Genomic DNA, 21,305 nt, shown 5'->3' on the forward strand with positions numbered 1-21,305 from the left:
GTGTAACAGGCGATGACACGGCTCGTCTGACTAACGAGAATGACTCCGGCGCAGGTTATGATACTTTTCCGAAGTAAACCTTTCGGTCACACAGGAGGGTGTAAATTAGTTTGGAAGTGCTCTCGCTACGGGTTACAGTCATAAATGCCTTTTTGAAATTTATTTAAATTGGTTTCTGGTCGCGAACAGCTAATCGTGGCTATAAAAAATGTTACAAGCGCATTTTTATGTGATAGTATTTTTAGATAACTTTTAATTGTTATTGCTGTCCGTAGAGATTTTCGGGAGGTTAAAATGCATTGTTTAAAGTCGTTTATGTAAACTAATACTTGTATAGTATGAGGATAAGTACGAATCATTGTTTTTCATATCGTGAAAATATAGTTTATTTTCAACAGGTTTTTCAAATAAAAAAATTCGAATCGTTTTCTTTCTATAACAAAAATACAAATTAATTAGGACAACTTTCTAAACTGCCAAAAGAGAGTACTTACCTACTTAATTTAGAAAACTTTAAACACGTCACTTTATTAATCTGACGTGATAATCATTAAATATTTAAACTCAAAGTGGAATTTTGTTTATTTTATTATACTTTACATATTACTATAACATAAAAACATGAACATGACATGTGCCTTAATTTCAGCCGTGTTCTACCTGACTATAATTTATGATTATATTATTTCACTGAATCACCTGTCCGTTTGTCTACCGCTCATACTATTTATAAATTAAAACAAAAACCCCGCTGCGTTTGTTTTTATGAGGGCCGTTACTAAAAAAATCCTTTTATCAGGTTTATTTATCAAAGTGATTAACTTGGAATGGAACGTCTGCCGCCATATTGGATTTTGTAAAAAACTTCCGCGCAAACGTTGTTCATCATTTTGTAAATAATTTTAATACGTAATATTATCTTGTCTTGTAGTAATTTGTCTTTCAAACCGGCAATAGCCTAGCGGGAACGATGACTGCCGGCACAGAGGTCGCGGGTTCCGTATCTCTCATTAGTAGAGGCGTGTGCGCACGATTGTAATATAACGGCAAAGGTAACTGAACTTGATTTATTTTATCTTGTTTCGACCTATATGATATTAAAAAGTATATAATGGCATACTACTAGATTTAAAAAAAAATGCTTACCAAGGCTGCAAAGTCTTCGAAACGTCGGGAGAAAATAAAATACTAACACCGCGATACAATCCGAAAATTAGTTTAATTTCAATACCTACCATATATTAAGAATTTTCCCAAAATCAATTCCATTGCACAAACCGTGCGCCATTTTATTTTTAACTGTCAGGTCAATAAAGATGAAATCGCGATGTTCAAAAGTTCCTATTATAATAGCGTTAAAATATGTTTGTTCTGATGTTGCGCGATGGCTAACGCTCCGTCGTCAATCATGTCCAACTTTATTACAACATGGCTCGTTACTCAATACCAAAACCCGCTGGATTAAAAAAATAGGGACGTTAAGCTGCCACTTTAAGCAGTATCCGGATACTGCGTGTCTACTTGAGGTATGACAAGGATTATAAATTACTTATATTAATGACATAAGCTTGATGTTTTACGATAAAAAATAGCATTCTCCAGAAATAATGGTGCTTATTTTTGTTTAGTAACTTATTGTCAGCTTTGAAAAACGTCATAAAATTAGCATCTTCACTTTGAAAATATAAAACTACTTAGATAGCGTTATGAAATGAGCATCTTCACTTGAAAAAATATTTGTAACTACTCAGATGGAGCATGATTCACGAGAACTCAAACAATTAATTTTAAAAGGTTTTTCAAACGTTCTTGTTTTAACGTTAACAAGCAACATCTTAGCACCGCGGCGAGTTAGATAGTTTCTCCCGAGTATTGGTGGGCTGAGATTACACCTTTGATGGTGCCGCCTCATCGCCGATGCAAAATAGAGTTCAAAGTGACCGCTCGCCTAGAGCGTGTTTTGATTATTATCATAATTACGTTTTATCATATCAGGGGCTTTCGTTAATGATCATTATGAACTTAACACTTTGGACGTAAGTATGATAGCCTTGTTTCATTGAAGTGTTAGGTAGGATGATTAGTAGATGCAATTTTTTATGCTTATTACAAAAATTAGATTGAAATTTAAAACTTTTATACATAGCAATAACGCTCCAAATTGCTTGATTGTTTTTTATTGTAACAGTAACTATACTGCTTAGGAAACTGATCGTACAGCCACGCATAATAGTCACCTTTCTTATGCAAGAGAAACTTTATCTCTACAAAATATGTCTACTTATTATTCATAAATTCAACATCATCAAGACATTTAGACCTATATAATAAATTCAAAGTTCAATAATTGACAGTTGCATTCCGTATCAAATAATCCAGTTTTGACAGCTGTCATAACACGTACCGATAGAGCGGTGACACGGGCGGAACACCGTAGCCATGTCAAAATTTATTACCATTTAGACATGTTTTCACTGAGCTATATAAACTTATATAGGTATATATAGCGTTCATAATTTAGTTTAGTTTTCATTATAGCTTAATAAAGTATTTTTTTATAATAAGTTTATATTGCATTAATTAATTTTATCTAAGACCATAAACTTATCACATTGGCATCTCAATTTATGGGCGAAATGTTTTAAAATTTTGCACGTTATATAAATTCCTTAGCGGATAATAGTTGCCCCAACCGCGATCTTATCTCAAAGCATTTTATATCTAAAGCATTCTAGTTGAGTTCTACGTTTTTTCACGAACAACCATAAACTCATACTGGTTCCTAACTGTTCAAAGTTGAAGTAATTAAGTTGAAAAATAAACGAATTTCTTGTGTATTTCTAGAAATATCTAGAAACTACACAAATGCAACGGGGGCAAAAACTATAAAGATGAGCGTTGACATATTTTTTGTATTTATCTACAGTTAATGCTTAATTGGATCTATGAATACAACTACTTATCATATTATTATGTCCTTAAATTTCCTATTTCTTAATATTCTTATGTTGAACTAAAATAAATCATAATAATCAGATAATAGATCACTCGATAAATGGTGTTTTAATTAATAAGGTGCAATAACTACACCATAGCGTATAGAATGAATGAAATATGGCCGTAAACGCGCGGCCAGTGGCTCGCCCGATACAGGTTCGCGCTTCATTCGACATGGACATCGAATTTTACGCGTTCGCCTCACCAGATTTAAGTTTTACACTCATCCGTTAATACTGCCGGTGGAAATTGTTGAATTATTGTGTTGTAAGCAATAGAAATGTTAAATTTTTATATAGAGATCTTCAAAAAATTACAAATATGCGTCTATTTGTATGAGTAGAGAAAATAGAACTTATCATACCTACTCAACTAACTTTTAAATTCTTTATATCTACATACATGAATCTCTTTGAAACATTATATTCTAACTAGTCCTGAAGAAAAGAAACTACGTCCTATTCATCTGGCCATGGTAGCGTGGTGGCTTATGTAATTCCTAAGTACACTTATTCTGCAGAAATGTCTCATACAAAACTAAAAAAACTTACCAACTTAACAAAAAACCATTTTCGACGAATCATCGTATCTCGTAAAAATATTTTCGGTTCAGAACAAAATAAAATCTAACTGTAAGGCACAGGGCATATCCATAAAAAAGAGTTTTAACGCGTCATTTACAATAACCATTACATACGGATAATTTATGAAGTGTCGCCGGACTTCGGTGTTCGGTTGAGATAAAAATCCAATCGAATTGGGCTGGTTTATAAATTGCCGTGAAACGAGTATGCCTATGTAAACCGCACCTCGTTATATCGAAGTTTATAGGGCGTTCATAATGACTGTTTTACATACAATTGACCGTTTTCTTGATGTAAATAAACAGGTTATCCTTATATCCTTTGTTGAGTATACGTTGATGCGTGACTGACGCATCGACATCTCCGCTATAAACACTGTCTTCGAAGTTTTAAATTGGCTTTAAACAAGCCTGTTTTAAGTGTACGTTGCGTTAAGAAAATGTTATAAATCTTGTTCTACGACTACGTATGGTGGACTTGATAACAAGTCTGTGAAGGAAGCCGGAGAAATGATTTTTTTTTATAATTTGCTATTTTTAGTTTTGTATTTTTATTAATATTAAAATATCTGCACTAATTTTAAAACAACTCTTCTATGCATGTTCATTCGTTTTTATCAACAATTAAAATAATGTGATAATATCTTACTTGAAAACAAAACTATATTTTAAATTACTATAAATAGACGTGTTATTTCTAACCGCCTCAAAAACGAGTAACAAGGGAAATAGAACACCGTCAACACTCAACACATCTTGGTCAACTTGTTGAAGCTTCTATTTTACCAGACACAGTAATACATGTCATTATGGAGGTATGGAAATTGCCTCTAGACGATAGGATTATTTCAAAGCAACTCGCTAGCTTTTACTGGTTATTCATGGTAATAATAACTATGCAACAACTGGAATGTATTTTCTAATACTAAGCTAAGCGAGGAGATAATTTTTGAGAAGTGTGGAGTGGTTATTATACTGGTATATCAATACATACAACGTCTTCTAGTGAATATGTTATTTTCATTGCTCTTGCTGCAGGATCAGTGAAGTCACTTTATTACATAATACTGCCCTGTTTAAATTGGTCATAACGTGAAGTTATATAGCCTATAGCCTTCCTCGATAAATGGGCTATCCAACACTAAAATATTTTTTCAATTCGAACCTGTAGTTCCTTAGATAAGTACGTCCAAACTGTTCAGCTTTATATAATAGTATAGATTATTTTTGTGTTAATGTCGCTTTATCAGTGTCAGGCTACATAATTTATAAGGAACATAATAATCAACATAATAATCTATATATATATATATATAAAAATGAATCCCTATTTCCCTTGGTCACTCCGCGCCATCACGCGTGAACGACTGGACCGATTTCACTATTTTTTTTTATTGTGTTTATTATTGTCTGGATAAGGCTCTTATGAAAGAAAAAACTCAAAACATTTCGCGGAAAATTAGAACATTTAAAAAAATTTTACGAAAATATTAATTTTATATAACTGTCAGGGATTAACGGAATGGGCGCTGCAAATTCATAGTTAAGACGGGACAACGTCTGTCGGGTCAGCTAGTTAAATATATTAACACAGCACTCTTGTATAATAAAGTAAATCTTTCTGGAAATCACTATAACAATTAAAAGCAATCATGACGTAATAACCCAGCATCTATCTTGCTCTGTAAGTAGAACAAAAAAAGTAAAAAAGGCACTCGTTACCAAAAGCGGTATCTGGCATCTTAACAACTTACAGCAATAAAATAATTTGTAGAGCTTAGATTGCTTGTCCTTATCGAGCACGTGGACGAAATTCAGGGAAAGAAAGAGATAGAGATAGCGGTTAAAGGATAGATAGTGGGTGATGCAGGTATCCCGTCGAGCACGCATGTGCATCTGCTTAGCTGGTGAAACAAGACTAACAAAACTGTAGAAACGCCTTATTTTCATAATAATTTAGGAGACATAGAAATTGCAATTTTTTAGAGGTTTTAAATAAGTAGATCCACGTTGTTTCTGACGATATAGTTAAAAATGGCTTTAAATTCATATACTTTCTAAGAATAAAATATCAGAGGATATCATTGGCAGCTATATAGTATACATACGAATCAATTGTGTAAGTCTAGTATTATGTACGTGTTAATACATCCCACCAAACATCGTATAGGTATAATTAAACGCAGCGGATTATCAAAACACATCCAAACCGTAAATTACATCCATAATGTTAAATACGTGGTGTGTATAAATTTAAAAAAGGTCATAAAATAAAATGATTTATATTTATTCGACCATAAACACGTCCAAACATTTCGCTGTGCGACGTATCTCGGAAACATCGGGGCTGCTTTTTGGCTGCGTGTTTAAATCACGACGGTCGGTATTTCTCCTTACGATCAATAAATCAATAAATACATATGGCCGTGCCCGTCGGTCTGTCGGTCCGTCCGTCCGTCCGATCGACATTAATGGAAATCGTTGTTTGTTTAGGACGCGCGATCCTTGCATGCGCCAGCGCAGCGTTTGTTATTAAACGGAAGCCATTTTGTTCAACTTCCTGCATTTTATATTGTATGATATAAAATTATAGATGCCATTAATGCTTTCTAAATTTACAGAATGTAGACCTGTTTATAAAATACGTTATTCGATTAGAAAAAAAATACTGCGTTATTCTGCAAATAAAAATTCTTAAAATAGGACAACTTCTCATGATAAGCACGGCTTGATACCATAATCCACCATGATAGAGCAAAACAGGTGTTGCCCGCTAAAACCACGCATGTTACTTAACAGAATGAGGTTAGGCTCCCGAAGATAAGCAGAGAGCCTCGTAGGCCACATATAAATACAACCAATTGTTAATAGAAAAAGTCTTAAAATCATTTACTGTTTTATAAGTAATCTCTGTCTCTTGCATTGAAAAAAATACCCTAATAAGATAGCATTAGGATATAGATTAGTCCATTTATTGAAAAAAAAACAAGAATTAAGAGTACTGAAATCGTATCATGACTCACGGCGTTTTATCGTGAATCGTGTTATGTTTCGGACTCACTCCACGCTACAAACGACCTCACGCGGGCCGATTGCTTATCCGCCATGCTACTGCTCTCGTACGCTATCTACGTTTTTCTTGTTACATATAAAAACCAGAATCTAAACTAACTGTCGCTTAAACTACTGTTCAAAAACAGCCGGCAACAATAAATTATGAATTTTTTTGGCCGCTTATACCGCGGTACGGCCGGCAAAAAGCTCTACCTGCAAGCGACCCACACAATGGGCCAGTCGCCCGTTTATTTGGCGAACGTCGCGTCGTAACATTTCACGTTGTCGTATTGGGAAAAAACGAACAAAGTTTAAACACAAAGAATTCTTGCATTTTCTGAGAACAAACGTGACCTTGTGTTTGAGAGAAACCGAAGCACAAATCGCGGAATAAATCAGAGATTTAAATATATTCCGCCTTTTTAGATCTGATCGGAGCTAACCGTTGCCAGGCACTCGATATTCTCACAGGGAGACCTATTACGGAGCAATTGAGACTAAGAAAGCCTGTAACAATAAGGGATATTTTTTTGTATTGTATAATATTTTAGAACACAGTAATTGGCTCGCAAACAGTAAACATACAAGTTACCGAACAGAATTAGAACGAAAACAAAACTTTCTTTCATTTTTATTAGAAACATAAACAACGAGGAACGTAAAATTATTTCGACACAAAGGAAGTAGAGATCGAAAACATGAATTAACAAACAAACGACTAATATTTCAAAATTTTGTGAGTGTCGGTGAGTTTATAAAGTGAAAATGAGCCGTGAAAGCTTTTAAGAGGTTGAAGACAAGAGATCTCGTTTGTAGGAGCAGGCGCTAAACGGACGATGCGCGGACGAACAACTCACGGCTCGCATCCGCCGTACAGCCGATACGTAACAACAAATACTGTTAATAAACACAATCAATTTATATGGTTCAATATGTCTAATATCCCGATTTTTCTATTAGATCCACTTCACTAGTCGATAACACAAGACATAACGTAAAAGTATACATTAAAAACAGAACTGGGTGCAAGACTTTCTAGAAATGAACACTAAATGCAATAAAAGTAAAATAGGAAGTAAGTTACACTGTGTTTGGGATAGCTACTTTTTACTCCATTAGTTAATTTAAACAATATTACTGCTCTACATTTGTCAAAATAGTAAGTCCTAGAGTAACTCTATCTGAAGTGACCAAAAAGGTGTTTTTTAACTCTTGTTAAAATTATATTTTTAGGAAATCTACATAAATACGTGTGTATGCTTAATTTTTGTGGTTTATTATTTCATAATAGAGGAAAACAACGCGCACGTTTTTTTATTTATTTATTTATTTGGACACCCAAAAAAACATACACCATACATAACTATTTGTAACATTACAGTAAATAATTGCTGCAGTGCAGTTTTAATTACAGGCTGTCTCAGCATGAACATAATATTATTACATACCAGTAAACAATTGGCTGCACCATAAGTGCAGTATATTCTAAATATAAGACTGAATATAAAACTAGATTTAGGTTTCAACAAGCGAGTTCAATATTTTCTTTTTGAAGATAGAAAGCGATTCATTAAATATGTCAATACAATTAGATTTTTCTACAATTCGGTTATATAATCTGGATAGGCGAGGGACAGGCGAGTGACTACCAAGGTTTGTTTTGCTGAATCTACAATTAAAATTAATAATAATTCAAATACATATTTATTATCTGCTAGCAAAAGCTGGTATATTATTTTTTCTACTGTCTTTAACGAGGACTCGGGGGCCCAGCAATCGACGGGGCCGTGGCCCACAGCCCAGAAAACCTTTATATAGATTCGTGGTCGTATGCATCTCTTAAAAGTGTCTCATAAAATCTCTAACAATACAATCCATATACACAAACGCGAATAATCTTGAAATTTTACATACAGAAAATATAAAAAAGAACCGATGGGTTACTGAATGTATTTAGATATCCATTTCAAAATATTTTTCACAATAATTTATGATTAATGACGACGAAAACCTTTTTGTTAACGTTAACGAAAACAGAACGTATTTACGTACAGTTTTGCGTATTGATTATTTTTATATGTGATTGCATTGCGTATAAATCAGATTCAGCACTTATCTACCCAAATGTTTATATTGGCTGAGAACATAAAGTAAATACAGGAAACTTCACTCATTTTCATATTTCATATTTTCTAGCAATCAAACTATAAGATTTATACTCATACTATACTGCTTAACTCAAGAATTATACAGCGGTATTTACGGATTATATGTAACATAAAGTAACGTTGTTGTTTTTCAATTAAAAAAATATTTTTAGATATGTCATGTTACTAGTGGCTCTTAAATACCGATAGTGTCTACAGAAAAAGCCAAAAATCATAACATCGCAAATATGCAATTTCCAAGTTAACGATACATTGCCATTTTTTTATAAATTATACTTAATTTAGTTAATATATCATAAAACGGCTTCAATACCCTCCTCATTTCCAATGCAGAATACTAATAAAACCATCGATATATGTATGTACTAATAAAACTTATTATCATAACAAGCTAGAATTCAATTCCAATTTTAAAAAGTTTCCCCGAGCGGCGGGCGGTTCGGTTAATCGTCCCTAATTACACGGCTATCCATCATCGAAAACCAACAAACTATGTAGTTTCCAAAATAATCGCCCACCCACATACCGCGTGGTTTGTGGCAAAAGTTTTTATTTTGACCTTTAACTACGATCTACGCGCGTGGTGGAATTTTGATGCGAGAGAGTTATCTTACAACGGCTTTTTCTGTAGAAAAACACATAAAAACGAACAGTTCTAAATTCCACAGCACTTTTATTTGCGATTGCTCGAGACGATAAATTAGCCCTGCAGATATAAAACTAATTGTAAGTCCACTGTGTCTGAATGAATGGGCTTCCTATGCACTTTCTAGTTTTTAAAATAAATGCGTTAACAGAATAACATGCCGTTCGTTCATTTGTAATTATAAATTTTCAAACACCACAAGCTTTGCTATTTGAATGTAATGAAAATTGCTGTTTAGTTCTTAATTAACCAGTCAATTATTTTTAATACGAAAAACCAAACTGCTACAACAAAACAATTTTCTAACAAAATTGCCATTATTTATATGTTTCGTTGCTACGAAGTAACTGAAAAAAATTAAAATATCAAATACGGGTTTCTATATAGTATATAAGTACTTTAAGTTTAATTACACATTATTTTCTTTGTGTATGGTAAAATCAATGCCCCTTCTTTAATTTTTGTGAAGAAAAAACATATGTTGATAAAAAATACAAAAGTTTATACTTGAAGATTTGAATTTGTTCACCCATTTCTGTAACTAACTATACATTAATCGAAAGAGAACAATATTGTTACTTAAGTTCGTGTCTAAGTTATTAGGTCAGTTGAAATTCCAAGCCGTCACAATGAATAAGAAACGTTTACCATAAATAATATTAATTCAATATTGGATTCCAAAGACCACAGCCTATAAGATAATAATATAGAGATATATACAATGATATTATATTTGGCTGAAAATATTGGGATGAAAAAACCCACAGGAAGGCCATGTTCTGGATTAATTTATGGGCTACTTTTTCACAGCCAATTGGGATTTTCATTCAGGGTCTGCCACGCAAGCTGTTTCGCTTGAAACTGCGAGCAACACGTAACTTTACTTAAAAACAGAAAGTGAATACTTAAAATGGAACAATATAAACAATGGATGAGATATGATCAAGCATGGTCCTGGTTTAGGCCAGGCGGGACTAACCATCGTATCGGAGGCACGCATCGCCAACGAATGCGCTGAGAGATGCCAGATTGCGTCCATGGTTGCAGGACTAACTCCATAAATCCTGTTAATAAAATCTCTTTCCATACTTATTTAGTCTACAACGAAAGGTCTAAATGTTGTATCTTTATTTCAATTTCAACCTGATTTTATACGGCTAGTATTATAGCGAAAAATACAAAGTTCTTCTATAACACTTGGAACATTTCATTGCACCTACTACTTACAGACTATATTTAAATAAGTTATGCAATATATTCCAGTAAATGTGTATGACCAATTATTGCTGGCATTGATCGAACATAGTTTACTGCTGCCCTGCTGAGTGAGATCACGCTTGTTCTATGTAACTTTAAATAATCGCTACTGTAATTGATTACGCCATTATTATATCAAGAAGGTTATATTAAATAAAAAACAAACCATTTTAATCTATTTTTGTATGTATCTAAATATGTATTTATTTATTATATGTCCGAAATCTTGTGTTGTTAAACCGAGTTTAACACCATGACGCATCTTCACTTAACAGAAAATAGAATCTCTAATCGCATTATGTTCGAATGGAATAACAAAACGAAACATCAATTCGTGGTGCTGTGGAGGCTTTGTAATTATTTTTTTCTATCGGCACTATGTGGAGACTATTTGGGTCCAACAAAGCGTGTTCCAATAATGAGGCTCGATCGATACGATCTTGTTCTGCGCCCGCGCAGAGTCCGCGCCCGCGCCTGGCTCCGATCACCGGCGCAGATATGCACAATCCTCGTTCTCGGCCTCTTTGTGGCACCACGAGCCAGGGTAAACACCATTTTATTTTTGCTTGTTATTTATTGTTTCGGATTGTTTTGAAATTCAAATGAGAAACATCTAACAATCATCGTGATGTGATGTATTTTATGTAAGCTATTACAGATATATATTTGGATTTGTTTCATTTTACTGCATGTTATTTTGATATGATAATTACGATAAGATTTTTCATTTTAGAATGGATAATGACATGAGGTAGTGGGTACAAATAACATTCACAACAAACCGTTTGACTAAACTAAACTAAAACTTCATCATAGTACTTTTCTAAGACTGACAACGCGTGGGTAGGTTGTTAAAAATGAAAATTATTCTGCCAGCGTAAACTACGGTGATTACACATCGGGCGGCCGAGCCTGAGGGAAACCCATCTCTCCCGCTTATTGCCAGATGATTGAAGACCCCGCCGCCTCCGACGTGCGCCCTCTGGTGAGCGAGGGAGACGGAAGACACGATCCGTTGGCGTGGAAAGAGGATAGGGACAGCTCAGCATCTGATTAGCATCCCAATTACGGCGCGGGCGCAGTGGAATCGAATCCTCGGGAGTAGTGTTGCGGTGTTAGGATTTGGTGATTTATCGATAATGTTTTTAATTTTCGTTTAATATACAACATTTTGTTAAAATAATCGAGTGGTTTTAATATTTTAAGCCAATACTTCCCGCTACATTATTTATTACAGAATATCGGGCACAGCAATATCATACGACTGGAACCCGGAATGAATGGATGTGTTAGCTACAAGAAAATAAAAAACTAGACATCTACGCTAGCAGCATCTTTTTTGTGACAACAAAAACAAATTAGTACATCAATTGCAAAGTAAGTACACGTTTCTGAAATGTCTAATGAACAGCAAATCATCTAAGCATTAATTCAGTTATATAATTCATTGAAATCCTCAATACAATATAAAAATAAGACCATTTTTAGGCACCAAAAACCGTATTTAATCGATAAAACACCGTCAAGGGACAGCCCTATTAACGAGAATGCTGGCTGCGAGGCGGGGCGCACTCGTGTCGAGATTACATCGGCAGCACAACGCGGGGAAATTTTAAATAAACAAGAAATTATGAGCAGCGCCGACCCCGAGATTATACACTTTGTATCGGGACGCTGTAACTAGGGAAAATTTCTGCAGCGGCCATTATCGAAACTGCCACGGGACTGGATAAAGAATATGCCCGTCTAGCAAACAAATCATGGCGGGTATAATTTTGTCGTAAGGTACAAACATAGAACTGAGCAACATAAAATAGCAGCTTATAAAATTCAAATTTTAATTATCAACTTCAAGACCATTGTCTTATTCGACACATTATTGTATAAGTTAAGGCATGTAAAGTTCCCATGAAAAAATCATGAACGTGTTTGCTTTGTCAGTTATGTGTAATAAAAAAAATATCAATATTTTCCTCCTAAAATGTTAATTTCCATGTTCGGCTTACATATAACGTGTTCTAGTAACGGACCTTCCAAATACTTTTATCACAATTCTTGATATCTATTTGATAACAGATTAGGCCTGATAAACAGATAGCGCAAAATGAAATCTTATTATGTTTTATATTATTAAAAATAAACATGCCGACAAACTTTATGAAAAATTTAGGCTTGAGTTTAGTTGACAATTTGTTGTATTAAAATCTGGCTAGGAAATAAAGTTTATTAGATTGTAGACACGATGAAAAATGTATTCATTGTTTATATGATACTATTTAAAGTGAAAACATTTGCCTTTTGGACACAACAAAAGTATGAAAAGATTATGGTTTTGATTAAAATTTTGTATTATACGTTTTTGGTCTAATATCAACGTCTATCAGCTACTCAGGAGGTCCTCTGATCAATTCCAAAGCCGCAAAACACTGTTAGCTTTTAAGTCGATTTACACTTCTTTCAGAGGTTAGACAGAGGCTTCCTCCGGTCTTGCGAATGTAGGTAATTCAAATCCGGCTACAGCCTGATCCCTAAGGTCAGTTGTAAAAGGAAAAAAATACAGTCCAAACCTCATTTTAACCGAAGAATTGTAATCACATCAATGTGTTTTGGTTTAAAATGTCTACAATATTTCCCTTGCCCTAATAATAAAGGACGAAAGTTACGTGAGGCACTGACTCCATTCACATTACGACAGACATTCGGAACGCATCTAACGTTTTATTACCGCATCCGTGGCATTTGGTCTATATGAAAATAAAATTACAGTTATTTAAGAATAGAAAAATCCGAATTTATATTCTCTAAACAGAAACGTTTATGTGCGCTCTGAGATTGTAAAGCTGTTTGTACACTGAGTGGAATTTACGATTTATTTACGCGTCGTATTTCTATCTGATATGTTTTGATATTATTTCAATTCGATTGTATACACATAAAGAAACATAAATTTGCATTCTAAAAACAGTATCTTTCTATTCAGTGTGAAGCAGGAATAACATTTCAATATTGTAAAAATCTTCCCATAAAAAATTACACTATTTTTAAAATCCTAAATTGCATTAAAAACGACATGTAAATGTATACTTCCTTATGAGGTGTTACAACCAACTTCGTGTGAACATAGCACAATGGTAAACATGCATAGCGCGGTGCGTCGGCGCATTCGCCGCCCGGCGAGCGCTCAGCGCCTGAATACAAAACCAATTTGACGTTTCTCATTACGCAGCAACCACAATATGCGCTCAGCTAACTAGTTCCGTGCACACCGATCTGTTATTATGTTAATGGAGCTAGTTTAGAACCGAGAGCAGGGTTGTCCGCTTTTAAATGATTATTCATATGTTTTGGAACTGTAACCAATGAAAGGAACTGTGTAGGTTCGTAAGATGCAACATTTCGGTATTTTCATTTTTTACTTAAACTTTTACTAACATTTACGTGCTGTCTGATAGAAACTACAAAGATTCGTAGGCTTTAATAATTTTTATCCATCAACCAGATCAAGTTATTAGATGTTTACATACTAAATAGTGGCATGGTATACATTTTATAATCTATCTGCCTACCGCACTTACAGTCTTAATGCCCGATTACACTTAATAATTACAATCTTCAACCAGAATATTAAGTACTGTGCTTGCAATACAATACCGTAATTATTATCCAATTATTTTGCTCAATTTGTCACGGAAATTGACTCAAACAGCCAAAGCTTGCAACCCTATCATCTATACGTCAAAGTCAATGCACACGTTCGTTGTAAACAATTAAACCGGGCTCTTTCAAGTGTCAATAAAATTCGATAAGTACATGTAATTGATGCTATAAACTGCTACAGGTTATGCGTTATGTATCATGACCCTTGAACTATCCTTGTTCGTTAATTATCAGCTCATAGTCAAGGGTTGAATAAGAATGCGTACAGCTAGGACATAATAGTTAATACACCAGAGTAGCAGCTAGAAACTTGATAAAATTTTATTGTCAGTGACAAAATCGATAAAGTCGATTAAGTTCCTCTTTGGTATAAACGGCACCCAATTGCCATAATTGTTTTACCGAAAAACAATAGCCCCATGATCAATGAAACTGGCTATTACTTGCAACTTGTAAGTGTAGTGTTGGCAACGAATTGACTGACGACAGCATCGGCCCAACGCACTAACCCATATTACTAGTCTAAACAATGCAACGGAGTGTTGCAAGTCTTGCGAAATAAAAACTTATCCTTAAAGTTTCTATGTCCTATCGGTCTTTCTCAAAATATCGCAAGCGAAATTTAATTCGTAAGAAGCTTGTGCAGGTGCCATACCATTTAACTAAGTATTAACTATCATCATCAAAGAAAAAACAAGTTATCGACATTTGAGAATGGAAATGAAAGGGTTTAGGCCTGACAACCTTACTGAATACACGAACAGCAAATATTTCCTTGAGATCAGCTGTCTATGAAAGTGTTATTTCAAGCCTTCTCATCCATATTTTAAATATATTATCTACAACGCAACTACTTCAGTAAACTCATTAGTATAGCAGTCAGTTTAAACACCAAAGTTTTCACAAATACATTGTGTATAGCACCAAACCATATATGGAGATGATAAGCCATCAATAAGCCACCGCATTCATTATAGAATGCAATTTTATCATCCCGCTGATATCTTAGGGGGCTGGACATCTAAAACGCATCAAAGCGGTGCCGACATAACATAAATCCACGTGAAATTATCATAACGAGTCGGTTTTGTAACGAAATTCTCGCTTTCTGAGAAATTAATAATGTGGACCATAAACAGAGATTTACAGCGTACCCCGGCGTGTTTACCTACATCGCGTTTGGTAACGTGGCTCGCTGACGAAATTAATTGGGTGTTGTTAGATGGCTCCGTTGATGAACGTAAAAACGATCGTAACAATAATGATTATAAGTTTAATCACCCCGAGAAAAAAGTTGCCAATTTGTGCAAAAACAATAACGCGTGAGGATTTCAGCGTACTTATAAATTTAACTGGACTAGCGCGGTGGCGTGGTTGTGTTATCGTATGAATGCAGTACAAAGGTGTTGGGTACGATTCCAAGGTAGGGAAAAGTCATTTTGGAGTTTTTTTTCTCAGTATCAGCCCGGAGACTGGAATGTGTGTCCAATAATGTTTGCTCTCTATCACATCATGGGACGGATAACAAACGGCAGATAATGGGTTCACCAGATGCGCCTCTGCCTACGCCTTCGGGGATAAAAAGCGTCAGAGCGTGTTTTATAAATAAAAATGTATGTAACTATATTGCCAATTTCAAATTTCACATGAACAAAAATAATTGATTCTTATAACTACAGTTACTTCAATTAGAATAGTTTTAGGATTTTCCCAAGGCTAAAACATTATCTAACCATCAGAATATAATATTTTTTCTACCAGCCTTATCCCGCACATATGTGGATACCTACCTAACCAAGTAGGTAGCTGGTTGCTGCTAGCTCACTCATCTTGTTGACGGCTGTCAGGTTTTGTTGACGCGGCGAGTCTCCGCTTTAGAACCTTCCTATTCTTATGTCAGAATTTATTACGACGCGGTTCAAGTTTCAATGGAATGTATAATCATTCTTGGAACTATATTTTTATAACATTTAATCCCTCGCTCTACACTATAAAAAAAGTTTTCAAACGCAATGTTTCTTCACAATGTTTTTCTTCGACGGTAAGCCAGTCATAACATTGAGAACAGTATTCATGAAGAGTATTACTTTTAGCTCCTATATCTTTCAATAAGGCGTGGTAATTTATTAACATATTTGCTCTACTTCTTAAATAACCAGTTCAATTCAAAACAGTTCTTATAATATTTTTTTATTATACAGGGATCGAATCCTTCACATTTTTTCTATTAAAACTATGATGCTTACGTAGTTACTTTGATTCAGCATGTGAGTGGGTTGATCAAATGTAACGGCCGTCATGATTACGTGGGTTTCTTTATATTATTGTCCAAGAAATTGGTCTTTTGTGTCCCCAAAATAGGGATACAACGCTATTAGATGATGCGTCTCCCCTGCTTTACCTTGCATTTTTGAGCGTTCCTATCCATCTATCGAGTTAATCGAATTGGTACTCCATTAGACCATTTTGTCAAACTCTAACTAATTAAGTCAAACCACAATCCTGTCGAAGTTCTCTCAAATGAAAGAGGTTTTTTTTTTATAAAACGCTGAAACATGGACTAGGGTCTATAAATATTGAGTTACGTATGAGATAATTTAAAAACAACTACGAACAAGGGCCATGGAACTTGTTGACTTGTCAAATGTCAAACAACCATATACTTGCGCCGTTTAAAAATATGTTACGTTCGTCATTCCCTATGTTCCGTTTGAAATGTCACATGTTGGGTGCGCAATTACACTTGTTGTGGTGTAAAAAATGCAGAAATTAAATTAAAAAGTACGCTATCGCTACATCAAAGCATCAAAATTATACTCGGAAAAAAGTATTTTGTAACATTAATTATTTTTTCTATATGCCTACAATAATTTATGGTATTACCGCTTCACAGAATAATAACAATTACCCATGAGCGGACGTTTCGAGTAAAAAAATTGTCATGTAATGAAAGTAAAGTCCACAATACCCAGTACTCTCATATAAGGTAGGTACTAAAGAACAAAAACAAAACTTCTAAGAATTATAAAATTCCTGAATGAACATAAAAACTGCCAAATAAAAACCATGACGCATAGTTACTTATCTAAATTAAATCTGTAATTTGCGTTTCTAATTGCTGATTATAATATTATGGCAATAAAAACTCTTGCACCAACAATAAATTATGAATGATATACGAGTTCCGAAAAACCTTCATACATAAGTCATATCGTTAATTTTGTCTGATAGCGATCATGAAATCACAACTGCCCTGTACGTTATTAAGCCAATATTTACGATGAAATGAGAGTCGACGGATTTTTGAGACAGTTGCCTTTTTTACAATTCCACAAAGTTACGTCTGCAGCAGTTTTAAACCGTACGAAGTGGTTGTAAAAGCGATTATTCGATAATTGAAATGCATTTTCATTTTGGACTAGGAGGGTAAGTTTTTCTGTAACATAATATTTTACAACGCATGTTTTATTATAACAACGTGAACAGAAGTCACACAGCTGCGTCGCAATATTTTTTCCTTGTAAGACATAAGTCATATTCAAATGTCATGCTATAAAAAGTCAATTTATAGGGCATCCTATTTTCGAACTGATAAATGGAGTATTTATTAATATTAGTTGGGTTGCCCTTCATTTAAGTAACTGCTTGATTATGATAATTTGACCATGATACCCTTGTTAAAAATTGGGTAAAACAAAATAATATTATTAAGTTTTTATTTGTTTTAATTAGCCTTTGGATGCTTTTATACAGACACTAGCGAACAACTTAAATATTTTTCTTCCAGAAACAATATTTGAAATCTTTAACGACTTCTAGAAATTAATTATTTTATCGGCTATAAATTCCGATTTCAGTACGTAGTCTTTTTTCTTTTATCCTTCAAAGAGAAATAATTTTCAAAATGGGCTCCAGAATAATGAGCTATTATTTGTCGTAGAGCTCAATAGTTAAATTACCCTAGAGAAATACGGGCATTCGTCGACCGTTGTATGGTCGCTTGCAACGGTACTGATATCTCTTCGCCTAGCCGTGATTTATTGGAGCTCGTTTATTTTATGCCCAATTCGTTATGCTTTACAACTTCGTGTACCTTTAACTTTTACTATACAGCTTTTCGAAGAACAAGTGTGATTTATTTTCAACGTTTAGAATAGAAATCATAAAATTTACATTATCTGCTTAGCGGAGTTTGTTCCTAAAATTTTAAGTGAAAATTTAGATACGCTCTTACTTAGTTATGTATTCGTGTGTGTTAGTTTTTGTTTATTAATATTTACATATTAATTTTCTTCATGTACTTATGTAGAGTTTTGTATTTTTTAATACAAATATTACCCAACGATAAATTTTCAATATTACTTGAGAAACATTTTTGATTGTACCCTACACAAAAATGTTCTGTTGTGGACTCAATCGTTCAAACTTCATATTTTTTTTTCATTTTCATCAACTAAAAGACGAAACGCTCGCTTCTAACGAAACAAAAGTCGCTGTTTCAAATATTTCTCAATTCACAACTGTAGTTCGACAAAAGCAAACCTCCATTTGTTCAAACCATTTCAAAGCATGACTTATTGCCGTCGAAACAATAAGTAATGCCGCCTAGTAGCTGCCTAGAGGAATTTAAGCTTGCTCACTCTATTCAAGTTTAAATATCATTGTGCTAGCTCCCCGACTGTGAGTACAAACAATGACAATTATTTCTGATTTTGTATTACAATAGGTCGAAAGGCAAGTTCAGTTTACAGCTCGTTAACAATACTGTTGTAACTTGCAGTTGCATCTTTTGAACAAATCTGTCGGCGTTTTCATTTCTTTAACAGAATTACAATCCGTTTTGCCGAAAGTACGTCTGAAACCATGTTTGTGAAAGGTGACAAAACATAATTGATCGGTGACAAAGTTAAACCCGACCCGCACCTTAACAATGCGCGCAGGTATCCATAATCCGATGACAATGCAAGAAAATCTATTGTCCAGTTTGTTTAGAGTTAACAATTGCACTGGTTTTTGCAAGGTGTGTTGATTTTGCGCAGGTAAGAAATATTAAAGAACATAATTTTTTGCATACTAACTGCTTTGATATTCGTTGGTATAGTGTCGAACATCAATTATTTGACGATAAAAATATAGGCAGGTAGGTACTTAGTACGTAATAATGGTGTTTATCTCCTCTGTACAATATCTTATTATATTATATGACATATGAAACATGAAGTGGTAATTAGATATTGAGATATTGTTACCTACCTAGTTCAATTCTCGCAAGAATCGGAGGTCAACTAGGTATTTCTACTTTGTTGTAAAGGCAGGCTAAAGGTAAATATAGAATAGAAATGAAAACTCGCTTTGCGGTTACGAAATAAAATAAGTACATATAAAATACTCACCACACAGAAGCAGCTAGTCCGAAGTAATAAAGCAGCAGAAAGACAACAGCGCAGTTTGGATTAGCCAAACCATCATGTGCCAGCAACATTCGAGTAGGTGAAGTGGAGTCCTTGGCGCATCCTGCAGCAGCTCGACCGGCAGCGGCGCGGACGCCCCACCCCGCCGCTGCAGCACACCGGCACAGAGCCACCAGAACCAACGCTCTGTCACCGGCGCCCCCTCGGTCTCCACAAGCTAGTTGTGCTCCAACAGCGGCAAGGGTACACGCGAAGCTGAGCGCTGCCCATGTAGCAAGCCACACCTCGGCTGCTCTGCGTTCTCCAGCCTCCCACAATACCTCAGCGTCACAAAACTGGGCGCATCGACCGGAGCCTCTCACCCAAACCCAACTGTTAGGCTTGATCAGTCTTCTACAGGCGCCTCGACCGCCAGCACCTGAGGTGTCCAGTGGTATATTGCCGACAGGAGGAGAACGTTCTCCAGGACCCTCCATACACATGTGTTCATGATTATTCTCAGCGGGGAATAAAGAGCAATCAAGCTCTTGTGGCCAAGTGAAACCAAACCCTCTAAGGACTGGATAACATCTGGCGTACACACTTTCGCATAATCCTCTACATGGTCCGATCGGTAACGCCACTTTATCCGTACACATGGGCACATACACGGAGCAGAGAAACAGGTGCAATTGTGAGGAGCACCCGTACTGCACGAGCGGGCTGAAAGTCTGCAGCGTCACGTCCGCGTCCGCCTGGAGAGTGTGCCGTGCCAAGTTGGGCATCCCCGTCTGATTGTATCCAATGTTCTTGCACATAGCCACTTTAATAGGTTCACATGTCCGCACGGAGGCCTCTGCGACGGCCCGGCTCACTAGAGTCACAGTTAAACAAAACGCGATGATGCACTTCATGATGACTGAAGATATCCGGCAAGTCACATGAAAGTTGTCATTGTAGACGTGAATATTTACGCGGTGATGTTTCCGCGCAGCGCGAGCACGTGCGTCCCGGAGCGCGTCTCAAGACGGTTTGTGTACGGCGCCCGACATGGCCCGGTGGGGGGAGCCGGTGGACAAAAAAAGGAACGCAGGTATGCGCCGCACTGTGGCGGAGGGAAAGGGAGAGAAATTGATGAGGAGTCGGAGTTTGGAGCTCGGGTCGAGGCGGTCGGCGGTCGGTGTCCGATGCCACCGGTGCGGGCTCGTTAGCCGCGCGGCTCTGCACTGCGGCCCGCGCTCGTTATCATTATCAGAATCGCACCTTATCGCATGCATGGGGTGCATTGCGGCCGCGGCCAATGCGCGTAATCTTGTCTCTATTGTTCAATATCGATTTTTGATAATAGCCATAGAGCAAACACCGTCACGTTTCACTAATCAATTGCTAATTTTAACAACAATTAATTTTATTCATAATTATAATTCCATAATATAAGTAATATAATTCTTTACATCGCTTTGGTGTAGGTCCCTAATTAATTATCGGTATTTTTATTTTATTTTATTGTCAATTATCTCTAACTTTATATTACTGGAGTATACCTATGCTGT

The 21,305-nt window shown here is 35.5% G+C and overlaps 1 protein-coding gene across 1 annotated transcript in view; it reads right to left on the reverse strand.

Moving 5' to 3' along the window:
* The window catches only part of LOC115446708 (frizzled-4), a 38,770-nt gene extending 17,782 nt beyond the window's left edge, over nucleotides 1-20,988 (reverse strand). Inside the window, exon 1 of the mRNA XM_030173483.2 lies at nucleotides 19,756-20,988. Coding sequence (XP_030029343.1) covers nucleotides 19,756-20,666 — 911 coding nt within the window. The 5' untranslated portion in view covers nucleotides 20,667-20,988. The remainder of the gene's footprint in view (nucleotides 1-19,755) is intronic.
* Nucleotides 20,989-21,305: the final 317 nt, after the last annotated feature.

Source organism: Manduca sexta, chromosome 10 (assembly GCF_014839805.1).
Source record: "Manduca sexta isolate Smith_Timp_Sample1 chromosome 10, JHU_Msex_v1.0, whole genome shotgun sequence".
Classification (NCBI taxonomy): Eukaryota; Metazoa; Arthropoda; class Insecta; order Lepidoptera; family Sphingidae; genus Manduca; species Manduca sexta.